This window comes from Elephantulus edwardii, unplaced genomic scaffold, assembly GCF_000299155.1.
Source record: "Elephantulus edwardii isolate Elephantulus edwardi_28Jun2011 unplaced genomic scaffold, EleEdw1.0 scaffold00289, whole genome shotgun sequence".
Taxonomy (NCBI): Eukaryota; Metazoa; Chordata; class Mammalia; order Macroscelidea; family Macroscelididae; genus Elephantulus; species Elephantulus edwardii.
Genome location: NW_006400039.1, coordinates 2347647 through 2365031, shown reverse-complemented (window position 1 = coordinate 2365031; position 17385 = coordinate 2347647). Strand labels below are relative to the sequence as shown.

The 17385-nt window shown below is 47.6% G+C and overlaps 1 protein-coding gene across 1 annotated transcript in view; it reads left to right on the top strand.

The window, feature by feature from the left end:
- The window catches only part of PNPLA7 (patatin-like phospholipase domain containing 7), a 53319-nt gene that overhangs the window by 22142 nt on the left and 13792 nt on the right, over positions 1-17385 (top strand). Inside the window, exons 16-21 of the mRNA XM_006900670.1 lie at positions 765-970; positions 2723-2854; positions 5195-5318; positions 6062-6175; positions 6487-6556; positions 7612-7761. Coding sequence (XP_006900732.1) covers positions 765-970; positions 2723-2854; positions 5195-5318; positions 6062-6175; positions 6487-6556; positions 7612-7761 — 796 coding nt within the window. The remainder of the gene's footprint in view (positions 1-764; positions 971-2722; positions 2855-5194; positions 5319-6061; positions 6176-6486; positions 6557-7611; positions 7762-17385) is intronic.

Sequence of the window (17385 nt, the reverse complement as noted above, 5' to 3'; positions counted from 1 at the left end):
TTGCTGGGTCCCATCCCTAGTAGGCAATTGAGGTGCCCTTTGCATTAGTTGATTGACCAGTTCCTGCAGAGGGGACACCCAGCACAGGGCAGGCTGCAGCCCAGGTCCGGACACAGTAACAAGCCACACGTTTTTACCGCTAACCAGAAAATGTCCACCAACCTCGACAGAGTTATAGATCCTTTGGGATATAAATAAGGATGAAGGTGACTCCACAGAGTTAGGGGGAAAGTCTCAGGGAGATTGCTAGAGAAGTGAGGTGAAGGCTACCCCAACGAGCTTTTGTCACCTACATGGCCGTGACTTCACAAGAGAGGGCAGGGATGGGTATTTGGGCCATTCTGCCCCCCTTCCTCTGCTGCTCAATATGTCCTGGTGCTGGGCGTGCTGAGGGTCAGAGAGTGAGTGGGTATGAGGGAGTCAGGCGAGGGTCTCCCCAAGTTGGTGCTACTCAGCGAGAGGCAGGTGGGCCTCGGAGTGCTCCTGAGGTGGGAGGATTGAGGGAGCTAGGCCGCAGGACAAAGGTGGTACCGCTGTTACATGCCAGGGGTCCTGTGGAAGGTGTGCGCTGAGCATCTGGCCCAGTCTGGCCTCATGCACTCTCCCCATAGAGCCCGATCACCATAGTGCAGGGTTCTGAATCAGCCCTTCAGGACTGCCAAGGCCAGGCCCAGCCTGGGGTGGACCTCTGACAAGCCGACTGGGGCAGTGCTCTGGTCCAGGGCCCTGCTGCTGTGATGCTGATAGCCGTACTGTCTGCCTAGGATGTCAGCATTCTCTTCGTGGTCTCGGGGCTGCTGCATGTCTACCAGCGCAAGATCGACAGCAAGGAGGACACCTGCCTGTTCCTCACACGCCCAGGAGAAATGGTTGGCCAGCTGGCAGTGCTCACGGGAGAGCCCCTCATTTTCACTGTCAAGGCCAATAAGGACTGCTGCTTCCTCTCCATCTCCAAAGCGCACTTCTACGAGTGAGTGCTGCCCTGCGGGGCCTGCGGGTGTGGCTGAGGGCAGCATGTGCCAGCGTGCATCTCCAGTGGAGCGTGCACAAGAGCGCCGTATGTGCTCATGCACACGGTGACACATGTGTGTGTGAGCGTGTCTGTGTATGTCCATGGCAGCATGTGTACACACGTATGTGAGGGCACCAGTGTGTGTGACTGTGTCTGGGTATGTCTGTGTTCACATGTTGCTCTCTGGTTCAATTGAGTTTGTGCCCTAGGCTTCTGCAGTCCCCCAGGCACTCTGCACTGTGGGCTTCTAAAAGGTGATATGGCTGTGGCCCGCCCCTTCCCATCCCCCATCTGTAGAGACCCTGGTCCTCTGCCCTGAGGGCTGGTCACTTGAGCCTTCTGAGATGTACCTTCCCACAGTTGAGCCTGGTGGGCTCTTCATGCTCGGGGCCCTTGGTGACCTCGGCCGTGGGAGTCTGCTCTGTGGGCCACCACACAGTCAGGCTCTCTCACATGCCCCCTTTCCAGTGACTGAGCTCACTGGCCACTACCTTCTTGTTCTTGTTTGTCCCAGGCTCACTGAAAGGCCATGGCACCAAGGATGTCATGAGGTGTGGGCTACCTATCTGGCTGTGTTGAGATGGTCTTGAGGGGGTTGATGAGAATGGCAGGAAAGCTCCATTCTCTGGACTTGTGCAGCTCCCCAAGGAAGCTGGAGGCACAGCGTCCTGCTTAGTGCTCAGGACACTCCAGGTGTCAGGGGTCACTCACTGCTCCTTGGATTGAGCTCACACTTAGAGGACAGAGTCCTAGGGTAGGGAGGTGAGAACAGTGCGTCATGCCTCCCATGGAGCATGAAGTCGCTTGTATTCCTTTTTGGAAGCAAATTGGTCACTGACATGTCTTGGGCACTGGGCTGTGGTTCTTGTCACCCTGGTCCCTGGTTCTGGCCCCACATGTGCTCCATTGAGGTGGGTGCCCAGCCTGGAGGTTAAGACATCATCACTTGCTGTCTCCCAGGTCCGTGAGGTCAGAGAATCACTTGGCCTGCAGGCCAGTCCATCCTTGTTGGTCTTGGGAGGTAAAGGACCAAGGACCATCTCTCGTCCCATGTCCCCTCAGGAAGTTTGTGAGGCCTTGACGAGTCTGGCCAGCACCTGTCTGTGTTCACGTCCTCTGGCTGAACTAACAGCCTCCTTCCATCCCTTTTGGGTCACAGGAACAGCAATTAGAGGTCATGGGGACAGGTGTGCACTGGTGAGTGCCATCCTCACTGTCCCATCTCATTCTGAATTTTTGGGTGCTGACCATATCCCCTGGCATCTCTCTCTCCAGAGTGGGGGTCAGTGAATGCTGGGACACTTGTGGGGTTCATCTGAAGACTGAGTGTGGAAGTCATCAAGGTGTTGTGACATTTGTGGAGGTCGCCTAGGTGTCAGCTGAACCCTGGGAGTGTTTATGGGAAAGTCAGTTGAATTAGTAGCGGTTCTTGAACCTTGGTAGCCCGCAGTGCTATATACTGCGGTAGTAGGCTCTCGGGAGCAGCTGGTGACTAGCCCCTGCTGTGTCCTGACCCTTACCCAGCCACCGCTCTGCACACATACAGGTTTTGTGGTTTCTGCACTAGAAGGGAGAGAGCCTGGCCTCACAGCATCCAGAGTGTGTGGGCAGGGGCTGCAGTCTCCCTCCTGCTGGGCCTTTGCTCTCAGGGAGGCATCTGGGTAGGAGGAGTAGGAGCTGGCTCTGGAACAAGCTCTGGATGCCTGGCAGGATCATGCGGAAGCAGCCGACCGTCGTCTTGGGCGTGGCACACTCTGTAGTCCAGCGCATGTCCTCCTTCGTCCGGCAGATCGACTTCGCACTAGACTGGATGGAGGTGGAGGCTGGGCGAGCAGTCTACAGGTGAGGCTGCAACTGTGTCATGTACAGGTGTGCATAGTGCAGGTGTAAACTAGGCCAGCTGTGTGGTGGGCAGGCGAGGCCCATAGGTGTGCAGCAGGTGAGGGATACCATCCTGTAGAAGACAAGTGGGGCCCAGGCTGGTGGGGATTCTAGGTAAGGCTTTCCTCAGGCCTGGGCTGGGATGCCTCGCGACCCTTGTGGTGCTCGGATCCATCCTGTCTCATTGCCCCAGACCCAGTGAAATTATGGTGGTTGTTTCTGCCGTCTTTCTATGGCTGGCCTCTGCCCTCCCTCAGCCATACTACGGTGGGCACAGAAGCCAGGGACTGTGCACACCTGTGCTGGCTTAGTGTCTGCAGTGATAGGACATGACTGGACAGAAATGTATCTTCTCACAGAAGGTGCAAGTCTGCACTTCAGCTGACTCTTGAGAATAGTGTTCTCATAGGTCAGCACGAGGAGACGGTCCCTGTCCCCTCAGCTTGTACTCCTTGGTGATTTCACATGACAAGGCACCTTTCTCACTTGAGCTCTCTCCCTTAAACTCCCTCCCCTGAGCTCCCTCAGCTATGATCCCCCACCTGAGCTCCCCCCTCTGCTCCCTCCCCTGTGTTCCCTCCCCTGTGTTCCTTCACTGTGCTCCCTGACCTGTGCTCCATTACCTGAGCTCTATCTCATTTTTTGTCTCAAATGATTAGCTAGAGACACCCGCACTGATAGGTCCTCCCTGACTTAACAGAGAAAACCTTCTTTCCAAATGGGATTCCATCCACACATATGTCGTTACTGTTAGGTGCTATCAGGCAAGGGTACTATGGCCATTTATACGGGGTCATTGGTACTGTGATCACCTGTACAGAGTCAGGCATACCATAACCACTTGTACAGGGTAAGAGGTACCATGGCCACCTGTATAGGGTCAGGGGTACCGTGGTCTCCTGTACAAGGTCAGGGATACAGTGGTCACCTATGTTCAGGGTCAGTGGTACCATGGTCACCCATATGGGGTCAAGGTTACAGCTTTTATGTTTTGGGGAGTATAATTAGTTGGACAACAGATGCTGGGTTGTGAGGGGCTGTGCTGCCCCTTCTGCCCCCATGACCCCTTCTATGGACTATCTAGGACCCTCAGTCCAAACGGCTGGAGGCAGCTGGTCCCACTCTGACCCTTTTAAACAATAAAAAGAATAAAATGAGAACATAGTTTTTAAAAAAGAGGCACTCAGATCACGCAGGTGTACACACACACACACACACACACACACACACACTTTTAATTGAAGCATGAGCGCTGTGATACCCAAACTGAGGAGAAGCAGTAAGGATTGTCACCTGTGGGAGGGTAAACACAGCTTCCAGTGCTCAGTCTCCTCGGGGGTGTTTTCTTAGTTGAAAAAGAGAAAACCAAGGTAGAGATAAATGGCAGGGTCCAGAGACAGGGGCAGCCTGAGGGTAAGTCAAGGACACTGAGGCAACGACTGCAGGATCTCTCTGGGTTGACAGTCAGCTGCCACAGCTGGCCAAGCATTTCACTGTACTTCCATGGGGACGCCTCCAGGCAAGATGCCAGGACCAACGAAGAAAAGAGACCAAGGGAAATTAAAGGGAAAAACCCACCTGCAAGCCCTCCAGCCGTCCCAGCAAGGGGAAGACGCCCAAAGAGCAGGCGCTCTACAGCAACTGCTCAAGTTAAACAGGAAGGTGAAGGTGAACCAGACCAGCGAGGACCAAGAAATGAACACAGTTACCTTCAGCTCCAAGAACAGCCAATGAACCATCAGCGCAGGGCCAGGGACCCCAACTTCTAGGCCTTTGCTTGGTGCGGGGCCACCCACCTACGCTGACCCTGGGGTCCATCAGTGGGCCGGTTTCAAATAAAACAACACATGTGGAAAACAAAAGAAAGCTGAGGTGGGGCAGCCCTGGGCAGAGGCCTCAGCAGGCACTTCACAAAGGGACTGGCCCTGTGCTCGAGGAGGTCCACTGTCTATGGGGTTCCCTTTCTGAACACAACATGAGTAGAAATAAGGGAACACCCCCTGGGGGTGTGCACTTGGCCATGGACATCCACTGATTCCTTGTCTCAGAGCCAGGTGTCTGCCTCGCTCATGGGCCAGCTCGATCCCTGTACCTGGCTCATCTACTAGCTTATCTTGGTCTCAGTACATATGGGCAGGTGGCCGAGGCACCTTCGCAGAACCACCCAGGGACAGCTGCAGCAAACACAGGTGGAGTGTGCTTGTGAGGGTTGGAAGAGACCAGTGGCGGGGGTGGCTGGGGCTGCAGTGACCCTGGGCCAAGTTCCTCCTTCTTCCCCTCACTGGCCCCCTCTACCTTCAGACAGGGGGACAAGTCTGACTGCACCTACATCGTCCTCAGCGGCAGGCTACGTTCAGTCATCCGCAAAGATGATGGGAAGAAGCGCCTGGTGGGAGAGTATGGCCGGGGAGATCTGATTGGTGTGGTGAGCCTCGTGGCTTCCCGCAGGAGCCACGCTGGGTCAGAAAATGGGGAGGGCACCCCTCTCTGATCAGCTCTGTTCTGACCTCTGACACCTGGTATATGTGCCCTGGAGTCAGTTTTAGGGGCTTGTCTGGGGGAACCTGGGTCTCTGAGGGCCTTGCCTTCCAGGTGATGGGCTTGCTCCCAGGCTGGGCAGTCTCATAGTTGGACAGGTAGGAGTCACGGCCAGTGGTCTCCCACAGCCAGTGAGCAGGATAGTGGAGGTGGTGTGGTACAGTGCTCAGGGCCCATGTCTCTGTCTGTCCCCACATAAATGTGGACATCAGGCCAGCCTGGAGGCAGTCTCTGTCCTCATGTGAGGGGATACCCTGGTCTCTGTTTTAGTAGAGGAGATGCTGCCCAGGGAAAGTGTTGCCTCCAGTGCTGACTAGGCTCCCCTGGCCACCTTACGAAGCCAGCGCCCAACATTTAGCCCCCAGAAGAGGGAGTGTCTGACAAGGACTATGGTCCTTCCCATGGGCAAGCCGTTACAGGACACTGTCCAGAGCTGTCCCTTCTTGCCCCCCGCCTTGTGACCAGACACCTAGCACAGACTTTGGGGATGATCTGAGAGACAGGGCATGTTCCACCATCATGCACACAGCCACTTTCCAGAGCCCTAGTGTGAGGCTTACCCCACTTGTCCAGCCCTCCACTGCCCTCAGGAGTGGTCTGAGTAGCTGTGCTATCTGGCATCTCGCCCAGGTGGAAACACTGACTCATCAGGCCAGGGCCACCACGGTGCATGCTGTACGGGACACAGAGTTGGCCAAGCTGCCCACAGGCGCCCTGACATCTATCAAGCGCAAGTTCCCTCAGGCAAGGATGTGGCCCCAGCTGGCCAGGCCAAGACACAGCATATTCATGCTGGGCAATGTGGGCAGAGGGGCAGGGCACAGACACAAGAGCTTTGGGGTAGGTGAGGTGGGCTGGGTGGGGTGACTGCCCCTGGCTGCTGGGAGTCGCTTTATGACTTCCCCTGTCCAGGCCAGGTCAGCGTTCCTCACAGCCAGGGCCTTTTGCAGAGATAAATCAAATGTCCCTTCCCCAAATCTATCATTGTGGGAATGTTCCAGGGCTCTGCCCTCATCCGTCACCCAATGTCTGGCTGAGATGTCTCCTCTGCCCAGGTGGTGACCCGGCTGATTCACCTCTTGGGCGAGAAAATTCTGGGCAGCCTCCAACAGGGACCTGTAGCAGGTGAGCCCCACCACTCCCAGGTGGAAAATCCTCAGATGATGCACTCCCAGGTGGGACACCCCCAAGTGAGATGTCTCCAGGTGAGGTATCCCCAGGTGGTAGACCTCCAAGTAAGACATGCCCAGGTGAGGCCTCCTCATGTGGGACGTCCTTAGGTAGGAAACCTCCAGGTGGCAAATCTCCAAGGTAAAAACATCCCCAGGTGAGACACCCCAGCCTCCATCACAGGCGTGCTGCTGCTCTGAGGGAGGAGGTGCAGCCAGAGGGTGGGGCAGCTGGCCCACCTCCAGGAAGTATACACTGATGTGAGGACAGCAGTGCCATTTACAATAGCATCAAAGGAGAGAAAGAAGATGCAGGTCTGTCCTCAGAAAACCAGAGAGCGTGCTGGGGCTTGGGCTGTGGGCCCAGGGCTTGGTGCTGGTTCTGCACCTGCACAGCAGGTGGACCCTCTTCCTGTGCATCTGCCCCAGGCTCTTCTGTGTGGTGGTTTGTGTTTCTGTACCTTGCTGGGCTTGTTGGGTTACCCACTTGATTGATCATTCCACTGCTTTTCCTGTTTTTTGTCTCTTCTGTCTTTTCCTGGTTCATTACGTTTGCTTTTCCCCTTCCTCTTTGTTATGCTGCTTCAGGTTAGTGTTCCTTTCCATCCCCTTTAGGTGGAAGCACAGAATCTCCAAGGGAGAGAAGGGAGGCATCCTTTCTGACATGAGCGCTATAGTGCTGCTCTGCTCTCCATCCAGCGGAAGCTGTCTCTGAGCCTCTGGCTTTACTGGCCTTAGATGGCCTCTCATGCCCCACACATTGTTTGAATGACAGAAAAGCATGTTTCTGGGCATTCAGAAGGTACCCGCACGTTGGTGGCATGTGGGTTCACAGAGCTGGTACCCTGGGTCAGCCAGCAGGTTGCCCTGCGAGGCTCAGGCCACATGTGAATGTCCACGTGGATGGTCTGCCTTGTCCGAGTTCTGTGAGTTTTTTCAGGACACTGAGAACCATGGGCACATCCTGGGGCCGAGCCCTGCAGGACTGACCTCTCTGTGCTGTGTCCACAGGTCACCAGTATGGGCTCCCCATGGTGAGCACCCAGTGGGACATGGGGAACCCCGCTAGCAACCTCGCCACAGTGGCAATCATGCCAGTGTCGGAGGACGTGCCACTGCCTGCCTTTGCCCTGGAACTCCAGCATGCCCTGCATGCCATTGGTGAGCCAGCTATGCACCTTGCCTCCCCTTGGTGTGCCCACAGCCCCTCCCTGAGCCCTGCAGCCCCTCCACCCCTAGGCCCCTCAACAGCACCTCCACGCCCTATAGCCCCTCTGTGCCCCTCCCCAAGACCTGTGGTCCTGTCCCACTCCCAGAGCCTCTGCTGCTCATAGAACCTCTGTCCCTCTACACCCCCACTGCTCCTCACTGTACCCTGCGCCTGTGCCTCCCAGAGCACCCACCACGCCTGTGCCCTAGGTGACAGCCCTGCCTTGCTCTACTCCACGAAGTACATTTGTATGAATGCTCCTGTGTCAGCCATGAAGGCAGGGCCTAGGTTGGTCTAGATCTTCTCTGGACTCTGGATGATCTGAGCTGGGGACTGTATTGGACACTGGATGAGGACTTCATGGCCACATCCCTCTGGAACGTATCTGAGTACCTTCTGGCACAGAGGTCTCTCAGATCCCATGTTAACGGGCCGTCGTCGCAAACTGCATAATTCCATTGTGGGTTCTCCACACAAGTGAGCGTCTTCACTCCTGAGCTAAGGGGAAGACAACTCTCCTGATGCTGGGCTACCCCAGGAGGTTGGGGTGTTCTCCCAGAGACTCAGTGCCCGTCCTGTTGTGCCCACTGCCCCAGGGACACACACAGTGCTCCCACAAACAACGGATCTTGACCCAGGCCTATCCTGCCCTACCCTCACCATCTCTGATAGGCTCCAGTCACTGTCTTAATCCATCTTGTTGAGGGTCTTCCTCGCTTTCTCTGACCCTCCAACCTTTCCCAGCATGATGTCTTTTTCCAGGAGGTGGCCCCTCCTGACATGATGACCAAAATGTATGAGATGAAGCTTCACTATCCTTGCCTCTAAGGAATACTCTGGTTCCACTTTCTCCAACATGGACTTACTTGTTCTTTTGGCAGTCCATAAGGTGTTCAGTGCTCTTCTCCGACACCACAGCTCAAAGATATCAGTTCCTCTGTCATCCTTACTCATTGCCCAACTCTCAGATAGATTGAAAAGACCTGAATCAAGTGCACCATAGTCTTCAAACTGTCATACTTGTCACTGTCCAACCTTCAGATGCGTAAGAAGCCACTGAACATACAGTAGCTTGGATCAGGTGCACTTTGGTTTTTTAACTGACATCCTTGCTCTTCAGTACTCTGGAGAGGTTCTTGACAGCAGACTTTCCCAATGTAACACATCTTTCGATATCTCGACTGCTGGTACCAGTTATGTGGATGATGTTGACTGTTACCTATCTAGTGGTGAGGATTTTTGTCTTCTTAATGTTGAGATGTAATCCATATTGAAGATTGTATACTTTGATCTTCAAAAATGGCTTCAAGTCTTTTTCACTTTCTGCAAACAAGATTGTGTCCTCTGCATAATGTTGGTTGTTGATGAGTCCTCCGCAAATCCTAATGCCACATTCTTCTTCATATAGTCCAATTTTTTGAGTGATATACTCAGCGTACAGATAGAATTGGTATAAAGGATACAGCCTAGACACACACCTTTGCTCATTTTAAACCTTGCAGTATTCTCTTGTTCTGTTTGTGCAACTGCTTCTTCAGCTAAATATAGGTTTTGCATCAGCTCTATTCAGTGTCTTGAATTCTCATTCTTCTCAGTGTTAGCCCTGATTTCTTAGGATCCATCCAGGTAAATGCCTTTGCATAATCAATAAAACACAAATAAACATCTTTCTGGTGTTCTTCACTTTCAGCCAAGATCCAACTGTTACCAGCAATGATATTCCCTATGCTATGGCCTCTTCTGAATCCAGCGTGAATTTCTGGAAGTTCTTTATTGATGTACTATTCTAGCCATTTTTAAATAATCTTCAGCAAGATTTTACTTGCATTTGTTATTAATGATTGTTATTGTTGTTTCTTGAAATTCTTCTGTGTCAGCCAGTTGAGTATGACTCACAGTGACCCCATGAACAGCAAATCTGAACCCTGTCCTGTCTTGTGCCATCCTACAATCTCTGATACACTCCCAGCCCATTGCTGTAGTAACTTTGTGAGGCAACCTGGTGGAGGGTCTTCTTGTGCTTTGCTATCCCTCCACTTTTCCAAGCATGATGTCCCCCTCCAATAACCTCGCCTATCAACATGCAAAGTACATGAGACAGAGCATCATCATCCTAGCAGTCTGGCTGGTTTGTGTTTTTTTTTGGGGGGGTGTTCTCTTTTTCTTTTTTTTCTTTCCTGTTGTGTACTTGCAAGTCAGATCTGACTGGAGGAAATTACCCCTCATTCTCCAGCAGAACATCTGATGGATTCAAACTGTGCTCTGGCTGTTTTTATCTGTTGTTCTTTCGGCAATCCATAGGATATTCAGTACACTTCACGAACACTACAATTCAAAGTCATCAATTTTTCTTCTGTCATCCTTATTCCTTGCCCAGCTCTCAAATGCATAACAAATAATGGTAAAGATGATGGCCTAAATCAGGCACACCTTAGTCTTTAAGCTGACATCATTTCTCTGTAGAATCTTGAAGAAGTATTTGACAACAGACTTTCCCAATGCAGCACATCTTTTGATTTTTTTTAAATAAAATTATAATGTTAATGAAAGTTTATAGAAAGGTTGGGTTTTCATTCATTAATTCATTCATTGTTGCACATTTTCCTCCCTCCCCCTCCCTTCTTCTGCTCCTAGTCCACTTTGCAGAGCACTCTTGTTCAAGATATACCTAATCATATATTACTGTCAGACGGTTCTTTCTCTCATTGTTCCAGTGCAGTGTTCATTATCTATCCACTCTTTTTCTATTCTCCCCCTAACTTCCTATGTCAGTCCTATTTTATAACAGCCGTGTTATGCAGTATTTGTCCTTTTGTGACTGAGACATTTCACTCAGCATAATGTCTTCCAGTCTCACCAACGTAGGAACTCTAGAAGCCCAAATCTATAGCATGACCAGACTTCCAAGCATAGTGAAAAATATAACTAGGAGAGAATAAAATAGATGAATGTGATCTTCAAAGAAACAAATCCCTGTGCAGAAAAAAAAAACCCTTACCTTATGATTTTTTTATTCCTTGCAGTCTGTTTTTAAATTTTATTTTATACTGATGTGCCTACAGAGTTCGTATGCATTGTCCCTCACACCAGATCCACCTCACATCCCTACCCCAACCCCTATCAAACTGTGCAACCCCATGATAACCTACTGCCTATCCCCAGCCCTCTGCTCCCCTCTCCCCCCACCTTTAGATCCTCATACACGTTTTACTAGTTATCTATTTCTACCATAATGGTCTTGTACAGTATTTGTCCTTATGGTGCTGAGTTAGTTCACTTAGCATAATACTCTCCAGTCCCTCTTAAGTTAGATCGTGATTTACAAAATTATTGCTCCTATGTGTAGTGTAGTATTCCAGCCTGTGAATGTACCATAATTTTTCAGTTCATTAGATTGTGGTTGGACATCTGGGCTGTTTCCATGCTCTTGTGATGGTGAATAGCACTGCTATGAAAATTGGTGTACAAGTCTCTGTTTGTGCCTCAGTTCTCATTCTCTCGGGGTATATTCCAAGCAGTGGAATAGCTGAGTCTTACGGAATTTCTATGTTCAACTTTCTGAGAAAAGGCTAAACTCCTTTCCAGAATGGTTATACCACCGACAGTGTATAACATTTCCTATGTCATACATTCCTATGTCTCTGATGAACTTTATGGTTTTTGGCTTTACTCCCAGATCTGTTCCACCTTGAGGTGATTGATTTTTGTTTGTGGTGTGAAATATGGATCCTGTTTCAGCTTTCTTCAGGTAGCAGTCCAGTTTTGGCAGCGCCATTTGTTAAAGAGGTTGTCATTCCTGCATTTGGTAGATTTTATTTCCTTGTAGACTATCAGTTGACCATAGATAGCTGGCTCCATTTCTGAGTTCTCAGTTCTATTCCATTGCTCTATGTGCCTGTCATTGTACCAGTACTATGCTGTTTTGGTTACTACCACTGTGTTACAGATTTTGAGGTCAAAGAGTGCTATGCCTCCCACTTAATTTTTGTTTTTCAAAAGTGCTTTGCTTATTTGAGGTCTCTTTCCTTTCCAAATAAACTTGATTGTTGCAGTCAAGGGTAAAGTAATAATGAGACAGATAACTAAGAATGAGATAAGAGAGTAAAGACAGGGGGCCAGCAGTCCTGACGACTGAAGCACCCAAGCCCTGCCTCTCTGTATTTATTGAGAATTATCAGGAAGGTAAACAAAGGATAATCACAAGGGAGTAAAAAACAAAAACAAAGGATCATGGGTAAGTCTTTTGCAGATAAGGTGGAGCTCTTCTCTATTGTTTACCTTATGCTAATCTCAGGAGGGAGGGATTCAGTAAATAAAAACTAAGAACATGTTGACTCTTAAGGAATGCCTTAGTGCCTCAGAGTGAACTCCAGCTTGTATTACGCCCCCCTTATATCCTAATATAGCATTTGGTTTATTATTAATATTAAATTTGATATTTGGCTTTCTATACTTGATACTTTCCCTTTCAATCTCCTTAAAAAATGAATTTGGTATCTGTATTGGGATTGTGTAGAACATGTAGATTGCTTTTGGTTATATTATTGTTGTTGATTGCTGTTGAGTCAAGCATGACTCATAGTGACCCTATGAACAAAAAATATGAGTCCTTTCTGTAACTATCATTGTTTCTCCAAGTTCATAGAGTTTCCAGAGGCATGTGGTTTAGGAAGTGAATGCCACTCCTTTTTCTAAACCTGTTTTAAACTGGGAGCTCCACCAAACACTGTCCACCAAGGGCAGCCATTATGGTATTTGAGATCCCAATGGCACAACGTTTAGTGTCACAGCAAACCCAGATTACCTCAGCACAGCAAATTGACAGATGAGTGCTGAACATTTTAGAAGAATGTTCCTCCAAAATACAGTAACAAGAGATTAAAATATAATCCCTCAGGGCCCAACTTTTAAATACAAGGACCCTCCAGGAGGTCTTGTTGTCTCTAAACAAGAGGCTTAAATAAAAAAACCAAACATTTCACAATGACCTTTAAAAAACAAGAGAGCCATCTTACAGAGTCCAGCTGTTTCACCAAGCTCCAAATGGACACAAGGGCCTGGTTTTATATGTTTTTGTTGTTGAGTGCCCTTGCGTAACAACCCTATAAACAAAAGATCTTAACCCTGTTCTATAACTATTGTCCTTTCTCTAAGTACATAGAGTTTCCAAGCATGTCTTAATCTGTGAGCTCTACCAAACATTGTCAACCATGTGTAACCATTATGGCATTTGATGCACCAATGGCACACCATTCAGTATCACAGCAATTCCAAGTTACCTCAGTGCAGCAAAATGACAGAACAATGCAGTACCACTTAGGAGAATGATCATTTCAAACAATTAAAACCAGGCCCCCGCACACCAGGCTCTCACTGGCTCCAACAAGAGGCTTCCGGCTCACACTCAACACCAACCAAACAGTCCAGAGTCTACCTTTATCAAAGACAAGAACTCACCCCTCCAAAGCCAAATGAATTAAAAAAAAAAAAAAACAACAAACCAACCCAGGGCCATGCACCAGGCTCTCATTGGCTCCAACAAGCAGCTTCCAGCTCACGCGCAGCACCAACCAAACAGTCCAGAGCCCTTTGCTTTTGCTAAGATTGTCATTTTCACAATAGGGAATCTTCCTATCTATGAACAGGGCACATATTTCCATTTATTTTAGGTCTTTTATTGTGTCTTACAGAAATATTCTGTAGTCATCTTTGTACAAGTCTTTTGTGTTTCTAGTTAGATTCACTCCCAAGTATCTCGATTTGTGGTTGGCTATTGTAAATGGTATTGCTTTCTTGGTTTCCTTCTCTGAGTTCTCCTTGTTACTGTAGAGGAATCCTGCTGATTTTTGGATATCAATCTTATATCCTGCCACTCTACTGAATTGATCTACTAGTTCTAACAGGTTTTTTGTTGAGTCCTTGGGGTTTTCTGTGTACACTATCATATCATCTGCATATAGCAACAGTTTAACCATCTCTTTGCCAATCTAGGTGCCTCTTATTTCCTGCCCTTGTTGTGTTGCCCCAGCAAGTACAATATTGAATAGAAGTGGTGACAGTGGGCATCTTTGCCTGGTTCCTGTTCACGAGGAAAATGCTTTTAATATTTCTCCATTGAGAATGATATTAGCTCTTAGTTTTGCATGTATACTTATCACTATTTTGAGGAAATTCCCTTCTATTCAAATTTTGCTGAGGTGTTTTTTTTTTAAATCAGGAAGTCGTGTTGGATTTTGTCAAATGCCTTTTCTGCATCAATGGTTAAGATCTTATGGTTATGGTTATTTGCTTTGTTAATATGGTGAATTACATTGTTTGTTTTCTTTATGTTGAACCATCCTTGCATACTTGTTGAATCCCACTTGGTCATGATGAATTATTTTTATTTTTTTTATGTGTTTTTGGATTCTATTGGCTAGGATTTTGTTAAGGATTTTTGCATCTCTATGAGAGAGGTACTGGTCTGTAGTTTTCTTTATTGTTAATATCTTTACCTGGTTTTGTTATTAGGATTATGCTTGCTTCATAGAATGATTCTGGGAGTGTTCATTCCTTCTTTATCTATTTTTTTTTATCTATTTTTTAAAATACTTTGAGTAGAATTGGTGATGGATCCTCTCAGAATGCTTGGTATAATTCAGCTATGAAGCCTTCTAGTCCAGGACTTTTCTTATGGGGAGGTCTTTTTATGACCTGTTCCATTTCTTCTTTTGTGATGGGTCTGTTCAAGTGTTCTACACCTGTCCAGGTCGGTCTGGATAGGGAATGCATATCAAGGAATTTTTCCATTTCTTCTAGGTTTTCTAATTTATCTGAATATGGCTTTTCATATTCCAATATTATAAATTTAATTTCATCTGGTTCATTTGTGATGTCACCTTTATAATTTCTTAATAAAATTATCTGTTTTCTCTTTTTTCCTTTTATTAAGTTTGCTAATGTTTTGTCCCCAAAACATTAGCAAACTTAATAAAAGAGACAAAAAAAGAGAGAAGACAATGGTGTCACTGTGGAGACTAAGGTGTGTCTGATACAGGCCATGGTCTTTGCAATTACTTGCTATGCGCCAGAGAGTTGGACAATGATTAGGGAGGGTAGGAGGAGAATTGATGCATTTGAGCTGTGGTTCTGGAGAAGAGAATTGAGTGTACCATGGACTGCTAAGAAAATAAACAGATTCATCCTGGAGAGGGTTAAACAGGGCTACTCCTTGGAGGCAAGGATTCTGAGGCTTTGTCTGACATACTTTGGACAAGTTGTAAGGAGGGACTGGTCCTTGGAGAGGGAAATCATGCTTGGGAGGGTGGAGGGACAATGCAGGAGGGGAAGACCCTCTATGAAGTGGATTGATTAGTACTGGGGTAATTGGGGTGGGTGTGTCGGAGGCAGTGCAATTGGCACAGGACAGAGTAGAGTTTAGGGCTGTTGTACATAGGGTCGCTATGAGTCGCAAGCGACTCATAGCAGCACATAACAACAACAACAACAACAATGCTTTGTCATTTTTATTGACCTTTTGATTTCTTGACTGCTGATACCAAGGCTATTGGTTGTGGATACAAGTAAGATGAAATAGTTGACAAATCCCGTCTTCTCTCCATCTCTCATGATGTTGCCTTTCAGTCTGGTGGTAAGCATTTTTGTCCTTTTGATGCTGAAATGTAATCCGTAATGAAGTCTTTGGTCCTCTACATTAGGTGTCTCAGATCCTCCTTACTTTCATCAGGCAAGGTCGGGTCATCTGCATAACGCAGGTTGTTGATGAGTCTTCCTCCGATCCTGATGCCACATTCTTACTCACAAAGTCCAGCTTTTTTGGATGAGGTTGAATAATTATGGAGAAAGGATACAGCCCTGACTTAACACCTTTTCTGATTTTAAACCACGCAGTGTTCTCTTGCTCTGCTTAGACAACAGTTTCTTGATCTAGCTATCGATCATAAGTTAATAGAGAGATGTAAATTAAATTGAAATGAGATTACTTCTCACCCCAGCAAAAAGGGCTATGTTCAATAAGGTATCACACGTGTGCCAACAGGGGTGTGGGGAGATTGGAAGGCTCATATACTGCTAGTGAAGTGTAAAGTGATGCTGACAGTATGGAATGCCTTTTGGCTCTTCCCTAGAAAGTTGGGAATAGAAATACTATTCAATCCAGCAATCCCACTACTAAGTATATATCACCAAGAAATATGATCTGCATACTAACATACTCTTGTGTTTCTAACTGCAGAGAGTTGGAAACATCCCAGATGTCCATCAGTAGATGAATGGCTAAAGAAACTACAGTACATTAACACGGTGGAGTATTCTGTATCGCTAAAAAAAATGACTGAGAATTTATGAAATACGTAGCTGACTGACATAAGCCAGTCACAAAAGAATAATTATGGTAAAAGACCACTAAGATGTCAGTCTAGATACTAAGACTGTGCCTAATCCAGGCCATGGTCTTCGTGGTTACTTGCTGTGCACCAGAGAGCTAGACAGTGACTAAGGATGACAGAGAAGAATTGATGCCTTCAAATTGTGATGCTGGAGAAGAGTCTTGAACATACCATGGACCACCAAGAAAACAAATAGGTCTGTCTTGGAGAGAGTGAAACCGAGTTTCTCCTTGGAGGCTGGGATATTGAAGTTCCATCTCACAAACTTTGGACACGTGGCCAGGAGAGACAGGTCTTTGGATAAGGACATTATGCTCAGAAGGATGGAGAGACAGCACAGGAGAGGAAGACCCCAGATGAGATGGATTGATACAGTAACTGGCGCAATGGGGGTTGGTGTGTCGGAATTAGTGAGACTGGCTCAAGACAGGGCAGGGTTCAGAGTTGCTGCACATAAGGTCACAGGTGACTTGACGGCGTATAACAACAAAAACAACAACAATATAAAAACCTAAATCTTAAAAAATTCTTAGAAATTTCTTCTTAGAAATGAGCAGCCTGAGAGAGACATTTTTGCAAAATTAAATTAAAGTAAAAATAAACCCTTTAGTCTTTCCCACAGTTTTAAATAACTTATCTTATTCTTGTTCTTCTTTTTCTTTATTAACTTTTTATTGTGTTCCCCTAGTTTCTTTCCTGAGTGTGTGTGTGTGTGTATGTGTTTGTAGTGGTAAGAAGCTGAGCTGCAATCCCAAAGGCACACAGTTTGAGTCCACCAGCTGCTCCATGGAAGAAGAATGGGTGGTGTCCTCGCATGCGATTTACTGCCTCTGAAAACCTGCTTGGGCGGGTCAGCAGTGGGTCAGTTCCAACTTGACAGCACACAGTAACAACTATATATATATATATATATATCTCACATTTCTAAAAGGGTTTTTGTTGTTGTTTAAGTGCTGTTGAGTCATAGACAACTCATAGTGACCCTACGACCGAAAGACCTGAACACTTGTGTAACTTTCACCATTTCTCCATGTTCATAGAGTATCTGGAGGCAAGCCATTTCAGAAGTGGATGCCACTCCTGCTTCCAAGCTTGTTTTAATCGGGATGCTCCACCATATACTGTCCACCATGGGTGACCATTATCGCATTTGGATTCTAGCCCCATACTTCTGACCAAATGGATTTT